General features: G+C 39.9%; 1 protein-coding gene and 1 long non-coding RNA gene across 2 annotated transcripts; one reads left to right on the top strand and one right to left on the bottom strand.

The window, feature by feature from the left end:
• Positions 1-5,313: 5,313 nt before the first annotated feature.
• Positions 5,314-14,029, bottom strand: SRP9 (signal recognition particle 9). Its single transcript, XM_026682150.2, has 3 exons — positions 13,923-14,029; positions 12,960-13,028; positions 5,314-6,314 (listed from the first exon to the last, which is right to left on the bottom strand). Exons 1-3 carry the CDS (start codon positions 13,992-13,994, stop codon positions 6,195-6,197), a joined length of 261 nt encoding a protein of 86 aa, XP_026537935.1. The 5' UTR covers positions 13,995-14,029; the 3' UTR covers positions 5,314-6,194.
• A 167-nt stretch (positions 14,030-14,196) lies between these two features.
• Positions 14,197-22,554, top strand: LOC148132811 (uncharacterized). Its single transcript, XR_015749432.1, has 3 exons — positions 14,197-14,381; positions 21,517-21,569; positions 22,162-22,554. It is a non-coding gene; the product is annotated as an uncharacterized LOC148132811 (long non-coding RNA).
• The last annotated feature ends 243 nt before the right edge of the window (positions 22,555-22,797 follow it).

Genomic DNA, 22,797 nt, shown 5'->3' with positions numbered 1-22,797 from the left:
GAGAGAGTTGGTGTGAGTTACACATTACTGTAAAAACAAACTGTTTTAATTAATTTAAAATAGTCAAAATATCTGAAGAGTAATGGCACAAGTAAATTTGTCACAACTGTCCATGATATCCAGGCTGGATGGAACAAACTATGTTTCATGGTCAATGAAATGTAGTTTACTTCTACGCAGAGAAGGTTTGTGGGACATTATAGCAAACCCACCAGATGTGAGTAGCTGGGATCCTGCTGATGATGATGATAACGAAAAGTTACAAGACTTTAAACTGAAAAATGAGCAGGCTTTATGCATCATAGGACTGACTCTCTGTGATCAGCAGCTTGTCCATATTCGTGGAGAAGAAAATGCTGCAAACTGCTGGGAGAACCTCAGGAAGATTTATGTTCGGGACAGTGTAGGAGCACATATAAATCTTACACGGAAGCTTTTTCGAACGCATCTTCAGAGGAATGGAGATATGTTAGTTCATTTAAACTGTATGAAGAGCATTTTTTCAAGAATTGCATGAAAAAGAGCTTATATTTAATGAACTGCAACAAGTCTACATCATATTATCTTCATTAGATCAAAGCTATGATGACTATGTGACTTCATTAGAGGTATTGCCAAAAGAAAGCCTCTCATTAACCGACATAACAGGCAGGCTATTAGAAGAAGCCAGAAGAAGGCGTGAGCGTGACGAGCTGAGAGAAGATAAGAAAGAAGAGAAATTATCTTCAAAGCTTGAAAGAAACCAGCTTAGCAAAGTAAAGCACCCGGAAGAAGAGAATTTATCTTCGACGGCATACACAATTAAAAAGTGTTTTAATTGTGGAGGCAGAGGACATTTGGCAAGATTTTGCAAAAAGAGAAAAAGCCAGAATGTAAAAAAGCCAAAGAAAGCATTTGAACTAGCCATGTTTAGCAACTCTGATGTGAAGAATGATCTATGGGTGGTTGACAGTGGCGCATCCCACTGCATCACAAGAGATAAGACAAAATTTATAAAAATGTCTAAAAGCTCTCAACATATATCTCTTGCTAACGGCTGGAATCTTAAAGCGAAAGGTGAAGGTCTTGCACATTGTCCGTGCATAAACCAGGATATAAAAATGTTGTATGTACCGCAACTAAAGTTTAATTTGCTTTCAGTAAGGGTATTAGATAAATTAGGTTATGTAATTACTTTTAAGGATAATAATTGCATAATTGAAAAAGATAACAAAAGGGTAACTGCAGCTTTAAATGGAACATTATATGTCTTAGATAATAGTAAGAAAGGGGAGGCACAGACTGTATTTAATAATATAAAGCCTCATAATGAATGTATCCATTTATTGCATAGGCGTTTGGGGCATGTAAATTTTAAAATGTTAAAACGTACAGTTGAGTTATCTGAAGGAATAAGGTTAAAACCTTGTGATAAATATTTGCGTTGTAATGTTTGCTGTGAAGATAAGAGCAAAGTATTGCCTGCAAATAGGCTAAATGGTTTCAAAACAAAAGAACCTTTAGAAGTGGTATTTGCAGACATCATAGGTCCAAAGAAACCCAGTATGGGGGTGCTAGATATATACTGAGCATTATGGACCATTATTCTAGATATGGGTTTTGCTATTTAATGAAAAGCAAAACTGAAACATATCAACATTTTTTCAATTGGCTTAAGTTTGCTGAAAGAAAGTCTAAACGACAACTGATAACCCTGGTGACAGATAATGGCACGGAATTTATTAATAACAAATTCCAGAACAGACTTAAGGTAGCTGGAATAGAGCATAAGAAGTCTGCTCCATACAGGCCAGAACATAACGCTTTTATTGAAAGAAGAGGCCAAACACTACAGGCAATGGTTAGAACAATGTTAACTGATTCTGGGTTACCTGATTCTTTGTGGGGGGAGGCTACAATGTGTGCTAATAACATATTGAACAACGTTGTTAACACAACGACAGGTGAAATACCATTCACCAGGTGGCATGGCAGGAAACCTGACCTAAGTTACCTGCACACATTTGGTGCACCAGCATGGGTGCATATTCCTGCACAACTCAGAAAAAAAGGGCAACATAGAGCTAAAAGATTTTTTCTTCGTTGGTTATCAGGCAAACCATAGGGCATATAGATTTTGGGAGAAAGGCACATCTAAAGTGTTATGTAGTGCTAGTGCCCAATTTCTAGAACATGAAGGATGGGAGAAATTAGAACAGGATGCCAATAAAGATGTAATTATTGAATCCTATAGAAATCCCATTAGTTATCCCTGTAACTTTAAAAAATAAAGTAAAGAGACAAATACAGGATGAAATAGTGCCCATAAAGGAAGAAACAGATTCAATAGCTGAACAGGATGAGGAAGATGAACAGGTAGTAGTTCAACAAAGTCCTCCTGTAAGCCCTGTAATTCCCAGAAGAACTACACGTGTATCTAGACCGCCTGATAGGTACCAGGCTAACACAGTGTGCCAGATTAATCAAGTTCCTAATTCTGTTGAAGAAATTAAAAAGTATCCTACTAAGGAAAAAGAAAGTTGGTATGCAGCAATGAATAAGGAACTGAATTCATTAAGAGATATGAAGGTGTATGAAAATGCCAAATTACCTGTAGGTAAGAAATCCATTGGCTGCAAATGGATTTTTAAGGTAAAAACAGATAAAAATGGTAATTTAATCCATAAGGCAAGGTTAGTAGCCCAAGGTTTTAGGCAGAATGCCAATGACTACGATGAGGTGTTTGCACCTAGTCTTAAGGCAGCAACCTTGAGGGCAGCTTTAGTGTGGGCAGCTAGTAAAAACTATATAGTTAACCATCTAGATGTGGAAACTGCTTACTTGCACGCCCCATTAAAACATACTATTTACATGAAAAAACCTGTTGGTATTAAAAGTGAAAATAAGAATAATAATGATTGTTGGTTGTTAAAGAAAAGCCTCTATGGTCTTAAACAATCAGGCTATGAATGGAACCAGTATATTGTAAAGGAACTAAACAATATAGGATTTAAAGCTGGTTTAGCCGATCCATGTCTGTTTAAGAGGGAGACAAATGGGAAAGTATCATTATTATTATTGTTCACAGATGATATTGCATTGATTACTGAAACTAATGATGAAGCAAATAAAATAATAGCATCATTAGGAAAGAGAATAAAGATCAAGCAATTAGGGGAGATAAAGAAGTATCTCGGTTTGAATATAAAGAAAACACGGAAAGGTTTTAAGATATCTCAGGAAGATAAGATAAGCAAATTGCTAAAAGATTACAAGATGGAGCTTTGTAAGCCGGCTAAGACTCCAATGAGTCAGGAGTTTAGCAACACTGATGAACAAAGCCCGGAGTTTGATAAGGTGATTTATCAATCTTTAATTGGTAGTTTGACTTATATAAGTAATTGGTCTAGACCAGATATTTCGTACTGTGTGAATCAGTTGGCTAGATTCAATTCTGCACCATGTGAAAGACACTGGATTGCAGCTAAGAGGATATTAAGATATCTTAAAAAGACAATGAATTATTCATTGTATTTAGAGCCAAAAGGTGATTTAATTCTGAGTGCTTATGCAGATGCTAGTTTTGCATCAGAAAGAGACACTAGAAAGTCGACTTCAGGAACAGCCATAATGCTGGGTAAGACATTAATAGGCTGGAAGTCAATAAGACAACAGCATATAAGTTTGTCTACTATGGAGGCAGAATTCTCATGTTTATCTCTGTTATGTACAGAATTAATAATGTATAAACAAATGTTAATTGATATAGGTATAACTGTGGATTATCCTATAATTATACATGAAGATAATCAGGCAGCAATTCAAATGGCCACAAATATTGCAGTAAAAACAAGGAGCAAGCATACAGATCTAAGATACCCAAACGTGAGACAATCTGTAAGAAGTAAGATGATTCAGCTAGAGTACTGTATGTCGGAGGACAATTTAGCCGATAATTTTACTAAAGCCCAAGGTGCCAGTAAGCACCAGGAGAGTTGTGAAAACTATGGGGTTAGATTGTAAAAGTATTATATATTTATTTCACCCAAAAGGGGAGTATGTTAGGTATAACATTGATACCAAATATGGTTTGGGTGAATAAATATATAAAACTTAGATATCATGGTTTAAGTGCTTATCACTTTAAGCACAATGTTGCAGGCAATTAGCCGATTAAGGGTGCGGTTAGAAGTTACAATATAAGGAAGCATTAGAAGCTGGAAAGCTTACTGTGACTGTGACTTACTGTGACTAACTGTGAATACTGATTGTACTGTGCCTGTGACTGAGATGATCCTGTCTGCTACTGTTTGCTGATTTACTGCGGAATTCAACTGTTCTACTGTTTGAGCGTCTTGCTGAATATCCAGCGTTTGTTCCTCTGGATAGAGGCACCGGAGGAGGAGAAGATATCTTTATCGGCTGATAAAGATATTGTAAGGACTCTTAACTTGGACTGTAATAGTGAGTCTTACTGGATGGAAATATAGTGAATGACAAATGGACTGAATGACAATGCTTTAAACTCTAAATGGATTAAAAACTATTTAAACTACAAACAGTGTTTGTGTTCAGTGTGTGTATACTCTGGGGCCCTTCCACTCTCGTTTGGCTGCCTGGCTTGACTACTGCTGCAATACTCTGCTAGGGGTTAATCCCCAAACACTAACAGAGTGCTTTTCTAGATTATATTTCTTCATAAGATTATAACAGCATATTTTAGTTAAAGAAACTACAGGGGCTCACTTATTTACAAGTTCTGAAATTACAAAAATGATTTCACAGCCAATTAGTTCAAGCACAATGAGAAATAGTTTCTTATAACAATATAATCAACCTTTGCATAATAAACTAAGCCCTGCCCCATAAAATGATGGTAAACCAATAGTATAAAGTTATGAGAAGCATTAGTTCTGAAATCTCTATATAACTTCCTACTGCATATTCCAAGGAACAATTCAGAGAAATGGACCACGACAGCTGGATTGAGGTAATTCAAATTTTTAAAATTTCCATATTTTCTAAAACATTTAATCCCTGAAACAATAAGCTTTGCACATATCTGATCATTGTAATTCCCTAGAGAAGCTGGTAACTCTATAGTAAAACATTTGAGCATTATTTTCTTAGTGAATATTTCCTAGTTTCAGAATTAACAATCTAACATGACTTTTATTATTGGCAAGCTATGCCTACCATTTTATACTTTGTGTGATTGTGAAGCTTTGTCGTCATCAGCTGTATTTGATAATAAATGTGTAGACCACTACTTAATTTAGCATCTGAAAGTGAGAACTTCATATGAAAAGAAATTATAAGACACTTGAAGGCTGGTTTCTGTAGCAGTTATTTAAAAGTTCTACACAATTTTATTCATATGCCTCAGGTGTTTCTACTAGTAAACATTTGGTTTCAAACCATTTCAACATGATATTTTGCAAAATGTCTCATTCAAGTGTGAAACGGGTTCAAGATCTAGAAGTTCAAGATCAAATGTTCTGCACATCTTTATTCCTTTCTATCATTCAAAATCAAAGCGCGTTTGAATTATTTATTCATCAAACTTGTATGCTGCCCATCTCACCAAAGGTGTCTTTGCCAGCAGTCTTAAATACAGAACAGAAATAGCTGTGTTTAGCATTTGCCTGTTAACAAACAGAACATGTTTTATATGTTTATATGGTTATAAAGCAAGAGTCAGTTCTGAATCTTTAAGTCTAGACACAAGCATTGATTCACAAGCATCCTTGTTTTTCCAGTAGAACACTATCAGATGTTATTTGCCAACTAAATAATACATCAATATATAAAGATTATACATCACTAATTTAACAGAACATAAAATTTCACAACCCACCCCCTCTATATAACAGCATTCTTCAACCCATCAGAGAAACCCTTCCATTTTTAGGCAATATCCTAAAGATTTAAGAAAGGAAGTTATAAATCTGGCTGGGTATACTTTAACCTTTAAGAATTCCAGGAAAGAACATATATATTTCCTCACTCAAATTTGAAAGAAAAATAAATAGAAGCTTTCAATGAAAGCATATAGTCTACCAGCCACTCTGAAGTGGAGCCCCCAAATCCTTACAAAACTCAATTTTAACAGTCCACTTGATGCCATCGTGTGTCCATTCCAAATATGCCCAAATCCAACAGATACATTCCTCCCATGATACAGTGACTGGAACATTCATTTTATTTCCAGATATTCAGTCTGTTTCCATGGCAACACTGCGGGATTCTTTGGCTACCATCAGTCGCATTAATTGACTATGAAATTTCTCAATTTTCTTTACATCTTGAGCCTGATCTGTCCTATAGAGTAGACACTGAAAGAAAAAAAAAGCATAGGGAAAAGATCAGGATTTATCTGAACATAATTTTAAACACATACACACACAGTCCTACTATGCTGCTTCATTGTGACAGTGGGGGATACACAAAGAATCCCAGGATTAGGTCAAGACTACATTTTCCCAACAGAGTCACCCATGGCATTAAGATCTTCCACTTGCGTTCCCCCCTCCCCAACAGCAATGTAGGAAGATGCAGGAGGTATAAGAACAATTTAACGAAGGCACCATTTCAATACAATGCTGGGAAAAGCAATGATAAAAGCACTCCTGTATTTTGTCAAAAATAAAAACCACCTGGATAAACAATAAAAAGTGATTGATGAACTAGTGCTGTGTGATAAGCTCTCAGGTTCGACTGCATTCAACATGCCAGATGAATAAAGCCAACCACTTTCTATATTGTGGTCTTAAAAATATACCCACAATTTTTAAGGAGAACATCAGGAATCATTTTAAAATCCTGAACCTCAATGACTGACAACCAGAGGAACTGAGGAATTAAATCTTACTGTACACCACCCAGAGTCCTTCTGTGAGGGAAATAAATATGATAAACAAAATAAATATGTTAATGGGAAAAGAAATTGCCAAGAAGCAAGAAAGAGGAAATCAAAATGGGTATCACAACAGATTACAGAAATTGCCAAGAAGCAAAGTTAAAGCCAAGAATATCAAAGATCTCAAGAACATATTTAACAAATTCAGAGAACTATTGTGTCAAAAAACAAGAAACCATATTACAAGTGACATCTATAAAGATACTAAAGATTTAAACAGTAATGGGATAAATAAGAAAAGTCTTCCAAAAGATTCTCAAACTCAGGAGATTCCAATCTCAAACTGATATGCTCAAGGATATCAACGGATGAGTAGTAACAGATTCAGAGAAGTCAAACATATACAGAAGAAATACAGGAAGTCCTTGGTTTACAACTGATCACTTAATTACTATTTCAAGTTCCAATGGACCTCCCACCCAAAAAGCTATTTATGACACATATTTCCAACATCATCTCCCCTTCCCACATGATCATTTTGAGCATTAAGGAAGCAGCCCACAATTACAGATGTTTGCAATTCCCAATGGTCATATCATACACTGCTCAAAAAAATAAAGGGAACACAAAAATAAGACATCCTAGATCTGAATGAATGAAATATTCTTATTAAATACTTTGTTCATTACATAGTTGAATGTGCTGACAACAAAATCACACAAAAATTATCAATGGGAATCAAATTTAGCAACCCACGGAGGTCTGGATTTGGAGTTACACTCAAAATTAAAGTGGAAAAAAACACTACAGGCTGATCCAACTTTGATGTAATGTCCTTAAAACAAGTCAAAATGAGGCTCAGTAGTATGTGTGGCCTCCACATACCTGTATGACCTCCCTACAATGCCTGGGCATGCTCCTGATGAGGTGGCGGATGGTCTCCTGAGGGATCTCCTCCCACACCTGACTAAAGCATCCCCCAACACCTGGACAGTCTGTGGTGCAACATGGCATTGGTGGATGGAGCGAGACATGATGTCCCAGATGTGCTCAATTGGATTCAGGTCTGGGGAACGGGCGGGCCAGTCCATAGCATCAATGCCTTTTTCTTGCATTAGGAGGAACCCAGGGCCAACTGCACCAGCATATGGTTTCACAAGGGGTCTGAGGATTTCATCTCGGTACCTAATGGCAGTCAGGTTACCTCTGGCGAGCACATGGAGGGCTGTGCAGCCCCCTAAAGAAATGCCACCCCACCCCATTACTGAGCCACTGCCAAACCAGTCATGCTGGAGGATGTTGCAGGCAGCAGAACGTTCTCCATGGCGTCTCCAGACCCTGTCACGTCTGTCACATGTGCTCAGTGTGAACCTGCTTTCATCTGTGAAGAGCACAGGGCGCCAATGGCAAATTTGCCAATCTTGGTGTTCTCTGGCAAATGTCAAACGTCTTGCACGGTGTTGGGCTGTAAGCACAACCTCCACCTGTGGACATCGGGCCCTGATACCACCCTCATGGAGTCTGTTTCTGACCTTTTAAGCAGCCACATGCACATTTGTGGCCCGCTGGAGGTCATTTTGCAGGGCTCTGGAAGTGCTCCTCCTGTCCCTCCTTGCACAAAGGCGGAGGTAGCGGTCCTGATGCTGGGTTGTTGCTCTCCTACAGCCTCCTTCACGTCTCCTGATGTACTAGCCTGTCTCCTGGTAGCGCCTCCATGCTCTGGACACTACGCTGACAGACACAGCAAACCTTCTTGCCACAGCTTGCATTGAGGTGCCAGCCTGGATGAGCTGCACTACCTGAGCCACTTGTGTGGGTTGTAGACTTTCTCTCATGCTACCATTAGAGTGAAAGCACCACCAACATTCAAAAGTGATCAAACCATCAGCCAGAAAGCATAGGAACTGAGAAGTGGTCTGTGGTCACCACCTGCAGAACCACTCCTTTATTGGGGATGTCTTGCTAATTGCCTATGCTTTCCACCTGTTGTCTATTCCATCTGCACAACAGCATGTGAAATTGATTGTCAGTCAGTGTTGCTACCTAAGTGGACAGTTTGATTTCACAGAAGTGTGATTGACTTGGTGTTACATTGTGTTGTTTAAGTGTTCCCTTTATTTTTTTGAGCAGTGTATGATTACGATTTTCAAAGGTTTTGCTGGAAACCAGTATTTACTTCCTGTTTCCATCAAAAATTGCTCCATAGCAAACAATGAACAACTGCAGCTTTTGCTTAATGACTGCACAGTTCCATAACAGCCACCATGAAAAACATTGTAGAATCAGTTCTGGTCACATGGTGACCCACTTTCTGACCATCACAATTTATAACTCAAGCTACACCTGTCAATTTGGGGACTACTGTATACAGTACTGAAATTATGTACATATTTGAGACAACCAAGAATCTTAAGAAGATACTCCCTGTTCATATGAATTCTTAGTACAACCAAATGAAATTAAATGAGCACGCTGGTCATTACTAAGTGAGAAGGGTACAGGAATTGATGGAATACCTATAGAAATGTGACAAGCAACAGAAGACAAATCAGTTCTAACTCAATTATACTAGCAAATATGGAGACTGACACAGCGGTCAACCCTGTTGGAGCTTTGTCTGCATACCACAATCAAGAAGACTTATTAGAATGTGCAAATAATCATAAAGATCACAAGTTAGCAAACTAACTTTCTCTGCAGATTATAGCTATGGAAATATGGAATGATTAAGTTGGTTTTAGAAAAGAATAATAGACAGGAAGAATAGACATCATCGCTGATGCATCCTGGTTAATTGAAAGAGCCAAACAATTCCAAAACTAAGTCAATACACGCTTTGCTGATTATAGAAAGGCCTTCAGTTATGTCAACCAAGTTATGGAATGTCCTTAGGAAAATGACAATCCCAAAACATCTCAACTTCTTCATACAAAGCCCATACTTTATATGACAAAGGAAGGAAAGCTCAGACTATACAGAACATAATAAAAAACTTATTTTACAGTTGCAAAGGAATGAGACAAGGCTATATATTCTCTCCTTATTTTACATGTGGAAAATATATTGAATGAGGCTGGACTTGAAGATGAGCATTTAAAATTATAGGAATATCAATACCATGCACTAATGCTGATATCAGTCTGATAGAGTCGGGTGTCAAACTCATGTCATCGCAGCATTGTGCTAAATCAGGCATGGGCGTGGCCAGTGCATGACACATTCGGGCATGAGTTTGACACCCCTGATGTAAGTGATCTGGAAGTTCTAATAATGGAAGTCAATGAGCACAATCAAAAAAAATGGGCCTACAATTAAATATAAAGACCAAACGGATGATAACAGGGAGAGCAATCAGCCTCAGAATTGACAACAAAGACAGTGATATGGTGGATAGCTTCTGCCTTTCAGAATCAATGATCAACAATAAAAGGACAGCTGTCAACAGAGTAGAATTTGGTAAGGTGGCTATGAAAATCTTGGAAAAGATATTCAGATGCCATAATCATGGTTCTCACTCAAAATACAAATGACATTTGAACAAATGGGTCAAACAATCATATTTTGCATACATTGTGTAGACTGTGCTCTGTTCAGATGTCCATAACATTGGGAAAGAAAAAAAGAGGGGTGGGAAAGAAGATAACCAACAGCAAGGTGAGTGTGCTGTCCTGACAGTTTAAAGTTAATGGGATTTGGGATAATTAGTTAGGACTTGTGAGCTGTCCCCTTAAGGGAATGCATCATGGTAAATGTAGTTAAGGTATCCTGGGAAATGTAGTCCATGTCATGTGGCCACATCTGTAACCCTGATTGGTCACTGAATTGACCCTTGGTGGGTTGGGGGAGGTTCCTTCACTCTTGCCTGAAGCCACCATACCATGCAGCTGCTTCAATCATCATGGGGTTGAGACTTCATTATCTTCCTACACTACAAGACATGCAAAGGATTGAACATTAAGAAGAACTTTGTCACAAATGTGAGTTATGAGGATACCTGATGAACCAATAATAAAGACTTTGTATGAATGTTTTGTTGAGTTTATCTATCTACATCTGTACAGAAGACAAAATCTACCACTGTACAGAATACAGAACAGTGAGTGCACTTGATTACTACAACAATAGGTGTATTGTTGGGAGACATGAAGGACCAGGCTGGAGTCAGATTAGAGGTCTATCCATGCGATCACTCAAATATAACATTGATTTGATGGCACATAATCAAAATGTTTTTTAAAAGTCTAAAACACATAATTTTGCTCTTTATCCTCATATCATGAGGACATAAAACAGCTGTTACAATATAGTTTTACAGTGCAAATTAAACTGTTGTAATAAAAAGACCTAACAAAGGAGCAGCAGTGATTATGAGGACAAAATATATAATAAGTGCAATTGCTCAGAACCAGATTATTTTTTTATAATTGTGATCCCCCTTTGCGAACTTCTGACAAGCAAAATCACTGGGAAAGCCAGGTTCACTTAACAATTGTGTTACTAATTTAACTGCAGTGATTCACTTAACTACTGTGGTAAGAAAAGTCGTAAAATGGGGCAAAACTCAATGTTTCACTTAGCAACAGAAATGTTGGACTCAACTGTGGTTGGACTGTCTGTAATTAAAAATGGTTCTGTAGTGCAAAGTTTAAGCAGAATCAGCTACTTCTAATCAGGATGTTTAAAGGACTAATGTTCCCAGGAGTTTAAAAAGATATATGAAATATATACAAAGACTGCACTTCCCTAATAATAGAATTGGAAGGGACCTTAGCAGTCTTCTAATCCAACCCACTGCTCAAGCCAGAGATCCTATATTAGTGTTAGCAAACCTTTTCGGCACTGAGTGCTGAAACGGGAGTGCACACGCACCGGAAACCGGAAAAGCAGCTGCCCGGTGCACATGCTCTTCTGGTTTCCAGCGCTCCCCCGCGTGCGAAGACCAGCTGGAACCCAGAAGAGCAACGGGCAACAGCTGGCATGCCCAGAGAGATGGCTCTCCACTTCTGGCACATATGCCATAGGTTCACCATCACAGCCCTATATCATTTCAAACAACTGGATGTCCAATCTCTTCTTAAAAACCTGCAGCACCCATGGAGCACCCATTGCTTCTGAAGGTAAGTCATTCCATTGACTGATTGTTCCATCAGGAAGTTTTCCTTATTTCTAGGCTGGCTCTCTCTTTGATTAGTTTCTATCCACTGCTTCTTCTTCTGTCTTCAGGTGCTTTGGATAATAAATTGACCCCCTCTTCTTTATGGCAGACCCTTAGTTATTGGGATACGGCTGTCATGTTACTCCTAGTCATTTTTATTAAACTAGACATACCCAATTCCTGCAACTGTTCTTCATGTTTTAGACGCCAATCTCCTAATCATCTTTGTTGCTCTTCTCTGGACTCTTTTCTAGAATTCCAACATCTTTTTTATGTTAGCCTTTTTGTTGGCTGATGTACACTGCTGGTTCATATTTAAATTAGTTGTCCACTGGGACTCCAAGATCCCCCTCAGAGTTACTACTGTTGAGCCAGTTACCACCTATTCAATACCAGGCATCTGACTTGCCTAAGTGTAGAACCTTACTTTTCTCACCATTAAATTTCATTTTGTTAGATAGGGCCCAGTATTCAAGTCTGTCAAAATCCATCTAGCTTTTAAGACTATCTTCTGGCATGTTGGCTATTCCTGCCAGCTTGGTGTTGTCTGCAAATTTGATGAGTTTCCCTTCTATCTCATCTAAATTGTTTATGAAGCTATTGAGTCCTGTGCCTGACAGAGCCTTTGATTATGTGTGAAACAGAAGATAAATGTTTTTTTTATTTATTTAAAAATTTTGTATGTTCACCCACCATACATAACTCTGGGCATTAGGATTCTAAACATTCACAATTTATTCTGAGATACTGCTTTAAAATTTTAAAATGCCAGCGCACTAACTCTAAAAACATCACATCTTATAAATATGATTTGAATGCCTCTAGGTTTACACAACTGCTTCTTTGAGAAGTATTCATTAAATCAGCTGATACACCAACCAATTTTTCTGCTAAAACAATATTGAAAATTTGATTAGGACTCTGAGAATTTAAAACTGTAAATCACATCATCTAAGTTTTACTTACAACAACATCATCTGTTACTTTAATACACAGATTTCCATCACAATGTCGGTACTTGAGTACGACTCGGACCTGAAATGACACAAAAACCATTTTATAAAAAAATAAAATAGCATCAATATAGATACATTTTCACAAGTTAAAAAAACATGGCTGTTTACAAACCTGCCTTAATACCAGTTACACACAGCATCTCAACCTTTAGCCCTTTTTCACCTGATGAGAGCTTCCAACCAAGGCACACTTTAAATAAACAAAACCAATAAATGGATGTCCTTTATTTACACAATACCACATAAGCATACGGGAGCGGATTGTCTAGGTTTTGTACAACTCACTGCAACATCCACTACCAAAGAGTTAATCCAATAGTGAAATATTGATATTCAACTACCCAAAATACTAGAACAGAGGTCTCCAAACTTGGCAACTTTAAGATTTGTGGACTTCAACTCCCAGAATTTTCCAGCCAGCATAGGGAGTTGAAGTCCATTAAGTCTTAAAGTTGCCAAGTTTGGGGATCCCTGCACTAGAAGTTTTCCTATCACTGAAACATATTTACTATAACGGTACCAGAAGAGTTACTTCCAAATTTACTCCAGCCAGGAAACATGATAGAGATGAGCAGACCTTGCAATGCATTCAACTGTCACAAATACAATACACGGCAAAAAAAAATATCAAAATAAATCAAAACTTTTGATTAATAACTCCCCACTCTGAGCGAGATTAAAGCTTTTCTATAGTTGCCAACTACAGAAAAGCCGGCCATTATCGGCCACCTGGGCACCACCAGAGTTGGAAAACTGATCTAGTGGCTAACACTAAGATGGTAACAACCCCTCTCCCCCCCCCCAAAAAAAACCCCATGCAACACCCACCAACCCCTCTTCCTCCTGCTCAATTTTTCCGCCGTCTCCTCCACCGACACTCTCCACGCTTCAGATCACCTCCACGCCCAAGTACCTTCATAGGGTCGGACAAGTAGAGTTTCTCCGCTGCACGAGTGAACTCTTCCCAGGTCTGATAAAGCGGCATAGTTGGGTCCCTCTTCGCTCGGACCGGGAAGGTACAGCTCAGCACTCTGAACAAGAAGTAAGATGGCGCTTTCAGACGGCCCACATTCAAGCAAGGGCTTCTCCTATTGGGTAACCTCAAGAATTACCACTAATAGGGAGGCTTGTTCTTCAAATCTCCGCCTCTTCCTGCCGTAACGAGCGGGAGAGAACAATTCTACAGTGTTACCGAGGCAAGAGTCTTCCGGAGCTTTGCGGTCGCGGAGCAGAGCACAGCTCCCTCTCGTGGTGCAGAGAGGGAGAAAAAAAACCTCAGTCGCTGCCGCAGATCTGGGTCTGAAGGGCCGATGTGACAGAGAAGTCAAGGCGATCGCGGGTAGCAGCTCTGGCCAATCAGAAGAAGGCAAATGTAAGAAAGCGAAGGTTTCCCTGCTTGCTTTTATCTTGTCAAGATTTCGCTGTGCAATATTTCGAGATGTATTTTCACGTTAGGTAGCTTCGCTGCTTTTAAGCCATCATGCTTTTTTTTTTTTTTAATTTTAAAGAAGGAAAAGGAAAACTGTAATTTAACAATATTGTTAAATATCGAAGACTGCTGTCGTATCTCTCTCTCTGCTCACTTTTCTCTTCTGCAGACTAAACGGAACCAGCTGCCTTACCAGCTTGGTAGCCGTGCTCTAAATTGGCTCTAGGTTCCATATATATATATATTTATATATATATAAATTCGACAGACGAACACAATACAGAAGCCTGATGATGGCAGATGAGATTCTGCCGAAACGTTGCTACAACTTTAAAAGCACAACTACAATGACGTGGGAAAATACCCGAACAAAGCTGAATACCATACATGTAAGGATATCTCCACAACAAAACTCACAAGGCCATCACACAGCCCATTATACCAACATCAACTCCATCAACCAATCAAGAGGCAGCAGCGCAGCCAACCAGCCCAGCACACTGTGAAAGTCTGACTCACAGACGAACACAATACACAAGCCTGATGATGGCAGATGAGATTCTGCCGAAACGTTGGTACAACTTTAAAAGCACAACTATAATGACGTGGAAAAATACCCGAACAAAGCTGAATACCATACATGTAAGTACCCGCGAAAACTTAAGAATATGAATATATATATATATTGTGATGCTTAGAAGCGAATATGGTATTCCAAGTGGATTCTGACCAAGACAAAAAAAGAGTGGGATAATTACTTCCCACTTCCTCTCATTTCTTGTTAATACATCTCCAAATAACATTTGCCTGTTTAGAAGCTACCTCACATTGTTGGCTTATATTCAGTCTGTGATTGGTTGGAACATCCAGATCCTTTTCTCTTATGTGGGTAGTCCTTGCTTAGTGACCACTCATTCTCCAATCCTTGCACCTTTTATTTATCCCCACATGCAGCATTTACATTTCCTTCTTAGTTTTCATCCTGTTGTATCAGCCTGCAGTTGAAGCCTAGTTAGATCTTTTGGGATCTTCTTTTTGTCTTCCAACATGTAAGCCTCTCCTAGTTTGGTATCATTTGCAGGTTTAATAGTCATCCTGTCAATCATTTCATCCAGGACATTAATAAAGGCACTGACAGAGTTCTCCGAAATGGCATTAATAATTTCTCTCTAAGCTGATTACACATACCTATATTACACATAATGTATTAACCTTGTATTTAGTGTAAAATTTTAAACATCTTAATGTATCAAAATATTCTTTTCAACAATTAATATATCCAACTGATTAGCTAAGCTGGCATTGCTCAGAAATATAAGATTTTCACATACGATGTCCTATCCTGTTGTTGAAAGGTGTCAAAATGCCTTTCCTTCGAGGATTCGATTTTCCCGCTGGGAGAGCTGTATCCTGGAAGGATACAGACAACTGCTTGAAAGCTGGATCTTTTTATTTTTCAGGAAGGCGGGGGACAGCGAGAAGTCTGCATTCCTGGGCTAGCTAGCTTCTTATGGTAAGTCCCTGGTTTTTTATACCCTTTTCTCTCTTTGTAAGTTGATTTTGTGTGAATGTTTGTATTTGTGCTTAATGTTTCAAATCCTGTTTGAGTTTGTCTTTATTCCCGCCGGAGGGCAAACTCCGCGGGTGCGGAAGGCAAACTCCGCGGGGTGGCTAGATTGTATTATTGGTTTTCTCTAATCTCTTTTAGCTTTAAGATAGTTTTTCATATTTGTTTTGTGGCAATCTCCTGTCTGTCCCTTTTGTCATTTATATTTTGTGTCTTTTGTCTGTTTGTTTTGCTTATTTGGTATGTCCTGTGTTTGTAAGGGTTTTCTAAATTATCTTTTTGTTTCCTTTTCTTATTTGTCTAGTTTTCTTAATTACTTAGGCTTTTGTCTATAGGGATTCTTTAATACCTTTTTTATTTGATTCCTTTTCCTATGTAAGTTTGTTTTATGGCTGACCTGATGTTCCCCTTGGGCTTTTCCTGTTGTTGTTTTTTGTGACACTACTGTCTTTGTGAAGTTCCCTTTCCACAATCCTTCATTTTATTTTATTTTATTTAGAGGGCGGTCTCTGATTGAGTGTCTGGGTATACTTGGTATTCGTGATCAATCTGGGTCATCATCATGGCCGCCTGTCTCCCCTTCGATGTTCTCTTCTGAGAGGGCATACAGGCCTTTAGGCAACTAAGGCAGGGTGGTATGCATCGACAGAGGCAACACATGAGGGCTCCAAAGACACAAATAGTGACTATGGTTGTTGTAAGGATTTTGAACCAATGGAAATCTGGTATCCACGAGAAGAGCCATGAAAAGTCTAGGAATGATTGCTCATGACCAATATTTTGAGCTAGCTCTTTCAGGTGGTGGATGTCCCTCTTTACGAGTCCTGAGGTTTCGTCTAGGTTGAAGCAACACATCCCGTGGAATGTTTCATAGCCATAATTATGCTTCAAGAGGAGGAAGTCTATTGCTGCCCTATTCTCCAGGGTGGCTTCTCTGACCTCTCTCAGTTCTCTGTTAAGGGCATCCAGGGCATGGGAGGTCGAATTCAAGCCTTTTGCTAGGGTACATGCTAGGCTATTCAATTTTCTAGAATTTCGCACTGCCAGTCCAGGTACCCCCACTAGGGATATTGCCAATGAGACATATTCTGCTTTGGTGAGAAGGGAGACTTTGGAATCACAGTCTGAGTCTAGGGTTTGGAAGGCTCTCCTGTGCTGTCTCTGTAAGGATTGCATAAGCATGATTAACCTTCCCAAGGTGCAAGGGCCGTTGGTGGCATTTGCAGGAAGGTATGAGTAGGCTTTTAAGCCACAAAAGAAAAAAACACCCTGGTGGGAGCTTCAGGTAACTATATGAGAATGATATGGTCTCTGTGTAGTTGCATTTTAGTTCTGTGTTGCTAAGGCTGGTGCATTCTGTGACCCTAGGTGTGCTGCACCCAGTGACATTAAAGCATCTCTCAGAGGTGGTTACTGCAGCAATGTGTAGGGTGTACATGGTGTGGTCTTTGGTTTTTGTAGAGTGGCCCCAGCTAAAAATGCTTTTGTAGGAGTCAGGAAGATTTCTAAATGTGGTGTAGTTAATGATGTTATGTGGTCTAGTTGGCAACTAGACCACATAACATCATTAGGCATGTGGTTAAGATGTCATTAGGCATGTGGTTAAGATGTCATTAGGCATGTGGTTAAGATGTCCTTGACTGATTTCCCTCCTGCTAAGCAAAAGTTAGTGGTGTTGAATATTTCCCTTGCTAAATATTCCCATACGTTTCCTTTCTCTGGGATAAGCTTTGGTTCCAGGAACGCAGTTGCTTGTGTTACAAGTGTTACAATTGTTACAGATAATAATACATAGTATATATTGCATTTCATGTTTCCCATTGCTAGATTCCTCCCCCCCCTTTTTTTTATACAATGTAAAAAAAGGGTAACAAAAAAAAGGTATAGGTCAAGTCTCAAAAATTACTAAAAGGTATGGCTAAAGTCTCTTCCTTGTTAAAAAAGGGAAAAAGAAGAAAAAAAATGGAGAAGGTGAGAGAAAAATAAAAAAAATAAAAATAGAATTTTATAACTCAGCACCTGGGAGTCCAGTTTTGTGTAATTCAACGTTTGCACTTGGTTCCTCACAGTTGTGTGGTTCAGTGGTGTTGAAGAATGCTGCAAATGTCCATTGATCTGTGTCCAGATTTTTCTTGAGTTTGATGGGTGGGATTGATTGTGGTGAAGTTTGGCTATGGTCTATGACTGCTGGCTTTGCATGTGTCCAATGTATCCAAGAGTCTCGTTCTGCAACCTTTATGGCGGTGTGTGTAGTTAGTAAGACTTGGTAGGATCCTTTCCACCTGGGTTGTAAAGGTGAGGTTCTGGTGAAGAACTTGATCCACACCAATCTCTTGGCTCATATGGATGCAGGGCTTCTTCCAGGGCTATGGTCTGTGTCAGCGCACTCTGGGTCCAGAGGGTCTGTAGTCTCTTTTGCAGGGCTGTAAGATAAGAAGAGAGAACCCTAGCCCCCACCCCCCCATCTAAGCAAAGGGAATGAGGATCTAGGCCTTGTAGGGTATGGGGGGGGGGGCAATGTGACTCGCGTGCGTGTTAGACTCCTTGGTCCTTGTTTCACTTGGATAGTAACAGGTGTTGCTCCTTTAAGTAGTCCCACTTCTGATGCATCCCAGCCCCATAAGGAGGGTGGTAGGCTTTTTAAATCTTCATGAAGCCCTGTGTTGCTGGTTATCAGCATGATTGTCTTGTGTGTGCCTTTTCTGGGCTCTCCAATTGCAGCCCCTGTTTTCCACATGTTGTGGTAGCTCCCATTTTACATAGGAGATCCCTTCCTAGTAGAGACAGTGGGGACTGGGGGCAAATAGTAAATGCATGGTCTACTGTGAAAGGTCCTAGTTCTATTGGTACGTTGTGGGTAAATTTTACAGGGATTATTCCCGCCCCCCACTCCCATTATGCTATCCCGAGCCCCTTCAGCCACTGAAGCTTTATATGGTGGTTCAGTAATTAATGAGGAGGTGGCTCCAGTGTCAACTAAGCAATTGTATTTTTTTTCCTCCTATAAGAATGGTGACAATGGGTTCCCCTTCAGGGCCATTTTTTTTAGGGGAATAGCCAGCCCGTTAAAGGTAGCCATGAATTCAGTGTTTTCATTCTCATGTTCTTGTCAGGAAAGGGGCAGGTCATTTTCCCTTCTTTGCTCCCATTGAGGTCCATTGTTATGATTTATTTGAGGAAAAGGAGCGCTGGGTGGTGCATGATGATTAAAGCTTTGTTGTTCGGTGTAATGGACTGGATTATTGCCTGGCTTCATGTTTCTAGGTGGTGGGTGATACCGGTTGCGGGAAAGGTGTTGCCTACATTGCCTGCTGAAATGCCCTTCCTGTCCGCACCTATAGCAATGCTGGCATTTGCCTTGCGGCCATCCTGCTTTATCACAATGCCAGCATTTCCTTGAATTATAGGGGGTTTTACCTGGCGTTTGTCTGGCATCATGTTGCATTACAGCAAACATTTTTAAGTCCTCATGTCTTTCTATCCTCCTCTTCCTATCTTTCTCCTCCTCTTTCAGTTTGTCTCTTTGATCATAGACAAAGTTAGCGATCCTGCGCAACTCTGCTATTTCTAGGGTTGGCCAGTTAGAGACAAAGCGGTGGAAATGCTCTTTAATATCCATGGTGGACTGGTCCACGAAGGCTGAAGCTAAAATCCTTTGGTCCTTCAGGCAGCTAAGGTCTAGATGGGCATATGCAATAGCTGCTTCTGACAGGCGGACCCAAAAGGCATCAGGGTTTTCCTTTTCTCTTTGTGTTGTTTTTTGAAATTCTGACCAGTTTAAAGGCTTTTTACCTATTTCCTCTAAAGCTTCTAGTAAGTTATTTTTTGCTCTTGTGTATTCATCCCAGTGATTGGTATCATTGTAGTCCCAGTCAGGGTGATGTACTGGCCATGCGATGTGGGCTGGGGCTGCCTGTCCAGAGATAGTTGGTAGTTTAGCTATTTGGTCTGTTTTTTCAAATGGTTTTAATAGTTCATCTTTAGTTAGAAAGACTTGTAGCAGCTGGGTCATATCACCCCAGGATGGATTATGGCTGTCTATAATAGATTTCAGGGTTTGAATTACTGTTTGAGGATCAGCCCTGAAAGCTGGGGTATCCTTTTTCCAGATGACCAAGTCAGAGGCAGAGAAGGAAGTGTGGGTTAAAACGTATTCTAATTGTCCCCTATTTCTGCCTGGCACTGGCTTGCTTAAAAGGGGAGCCATAATCCGTGCCTTAGTCTTTCCTTCCAGGGAATGGGTTTCAGGTTTTTCCTGATCTTTTCCCTCGGTCAGGTCTTTGGTCCTAGCCATTTCAGCTCAGCAGTACCAATAGGGTATTTGGCTGGGTTTAATGTGTGTTCTAAGTGATTTCAGGGTTTTATAATCTAAAGTACCGCTATCAGGCCAAATATGTCTACCCGTGTCATCTCACAATAAAGCCCACTTTTTGCAAATTCTTTTTGCTTCTTTTTTATGCATTCCAGTCAGGACAGGCACTTGCCTTTTGTCCCAAGTCTCAAGTAATTTATCCAAGGGGGTTTCTTCCATTGCCCTCGAGCTACAACTTCCCATATTCCCTACCTGATGTGGGGATTACTTTGGTTTAGCCGGGCTACAGCCGTCAGTTTTCAGACAAAAAGGGTCTGGAAAGGACTCCGGTTTCCCTACACACGGAGTACGGGCCCCTTTCTTTTAGGGAAACTCAGCCATCAGTTTTAAGAACCCCCCCCCCTAAAAAACGGGGATCTCGGAGGACCATCTGCCCCCTAGCAGCTCCGGTACGGGCCCCTCCCTACACTCAGCCATCAGTTTTCAGATCTCCCTTAAAGGTGGGGATCTGGAAGGACCTTTTCTGCTTTTGAGACAAACTATTTCCAATTTTGTTTGCCAGCAGCCGGTACGGGCCCCTTCTAAATGCACAGGGCTTTGCTTGTGGGATGCACCGGGACTATTTTTCCTCTGCTTTTTATTTATTTCCTAACACCAGCTCCTTTTGCAGCCCGCTCGGTTTTTCTTACGTCCTTCAGAAGGAGTCACACTCCGTGATCACCCCTTGCGTTCCCAAATCCAGCCGGTCACGGCTCGTGTTTGAGCTAGCAGCTGGCTGGGGTGCGGCTGGCAATCACAGAGGAGGTGAGGTCCTGCTGTTTCCGCAGAGAAAACCCACAATCACACACCTGGTCCACTCAGGCTTCCACTCCCCTCACTAGTAAGATTGTAAATTTGAAGCGGTACTCACCTGCTTTCAAGCAGCTGTTGAGCAGAAAAGCCCAAGGACTCCCTTTACTACCCTATACCTTCTGGGCTGGGTCCGTGGATGTTGTCCCTGGACAAAGAAGATCCATGCCGGCTGAGTTTGGATCTGCGGGCCTGGTCTGGTGGCAGGGTTGGCTGGGAAACCTTCATGGTCGCCAATTGTTGAAAGGTGTCAAAATGCCTTTCCTTCGAGGATTCGATTTTCCCGCTGGGAGAGCTCCGACGGAAGGATACGGACAACTGCTTGAAAGCTGGATCTTTTTATTTTTCAGGAAGGCGGGGGACAGCGAGAAGTCTGCGTTCCTGGGCTAGCTAGCTTCTTATGGTAAGTCCCTGGTTTTTTATACCCTTTTCTCCCTTTGTAAGTTGATTTTGTGTGAATGTTTGTATTTGTGCTTAATGTTTCAAATGCTGTTTGAGTTTGTCTTTATTCCCACCGTAGGGCAAACTCCGCGGGGTGTGGGAGGCAAACTCTGCGGGGTGGCTAGATTGTATTATTGGTTTTCTCTAATCTCTTTTAGCTTTAAGATAGTTTTTCATATTTGTTTTGTGGCAATCTCCTGTCTGTCCCTTTTGTCATTTATATTTTGTGTCTTTTGTCTGTTTGTTTTGCTTATTTGGTATGTCCTGTGTTTGTAAGGGTTTTCTAAATTATCTTTTTGTTTCCTTTTCTTATTTGTCTAGTTTTCTTAATTACTTAGGCTTTTGTCTATAGGGATTCTTTAATACCTTTTTTATTTGATTCCTTTTCCTATGTAAGTTTGTTTTATGGCTGACCTGATGTTCCCCTTGGGCTTTTCCTGTTTTTTGTGACACTACTGTCTTCGTGAAGTTCCCTTTCCACACTGTCTGCCATGCAAATACATCAATATTCTATCCCATACCAAATAATAATCTCCTTCCTACGGCAATCTTAGGTGCACATATTCAGAAAAGGGAAGGAACCTAAAGCAAGAAACTTCACTCCGAAAATGCACAAGAAGTGTTACAAATGTTTCAAGTCAGTCTTGGGAAAGGGGAAGAGAAGAGAAAATCTTTAGAAAATTCATTTTGTGCTTGTTTAGCAGATTTTCAATTCTGTTCTTATATTTTACAAAATAAAGTAACTTTCCTCTAACCCTTGTGTTGTCTGTTTCCTGATCTGACCTATCTCAAAGGGCTGACACATGGATTTCTCTCTCCCCACAAAGGAGGAGGCAGAGGAAGGGCAGATCTTCCTAGTCACATGCTTCAACATTATAGTGCCAGGAGATGGCACGATAGAATATGTGTCCTTCTTATCATTTTTCCCCTTTTTATTTCCCAATAAAGCATACGTTAGGAGAACTGTTGGGGTTGGTGAGAGAATGCCAGGATTCAGTTGTTGTTGTTTTAAGTATTTCATTTTTTATAATGTTATTGTATTTTAATGCTTTTACTATCAAAGGGGATGTAAACTATTTACCCAGTTGGATGGGTGTGGCATATAAGTCCCAGGAAAGTAATAAATAAGTTTGTCAATAAAAACAGATGTTACTTGAGGTGTTCACAAAGGCTATTTTATTTGTTTTTCT

Source organism: Notechis scutatus, chromosome 1, assembly GCF_049901735.1.
Source record: "Notechis scutatus isolate UNSWTSFEM ecotype Mainland chromosome 1, rNotScu1.2, whole genome shotgun sequence".
Classification (NCBI taxonomy): domain Eukaryota; kingdom Metazoa; phylum Chordata; class Lepidosauria; order Squamata; family Elapidae; genus Notechis; species Notechis scutatus.
The sequence above is the reverse complement of the archived record's forward strand: the minus strand, read 5'-3'. Positions and strand labels throughout refer to the sequence as shown.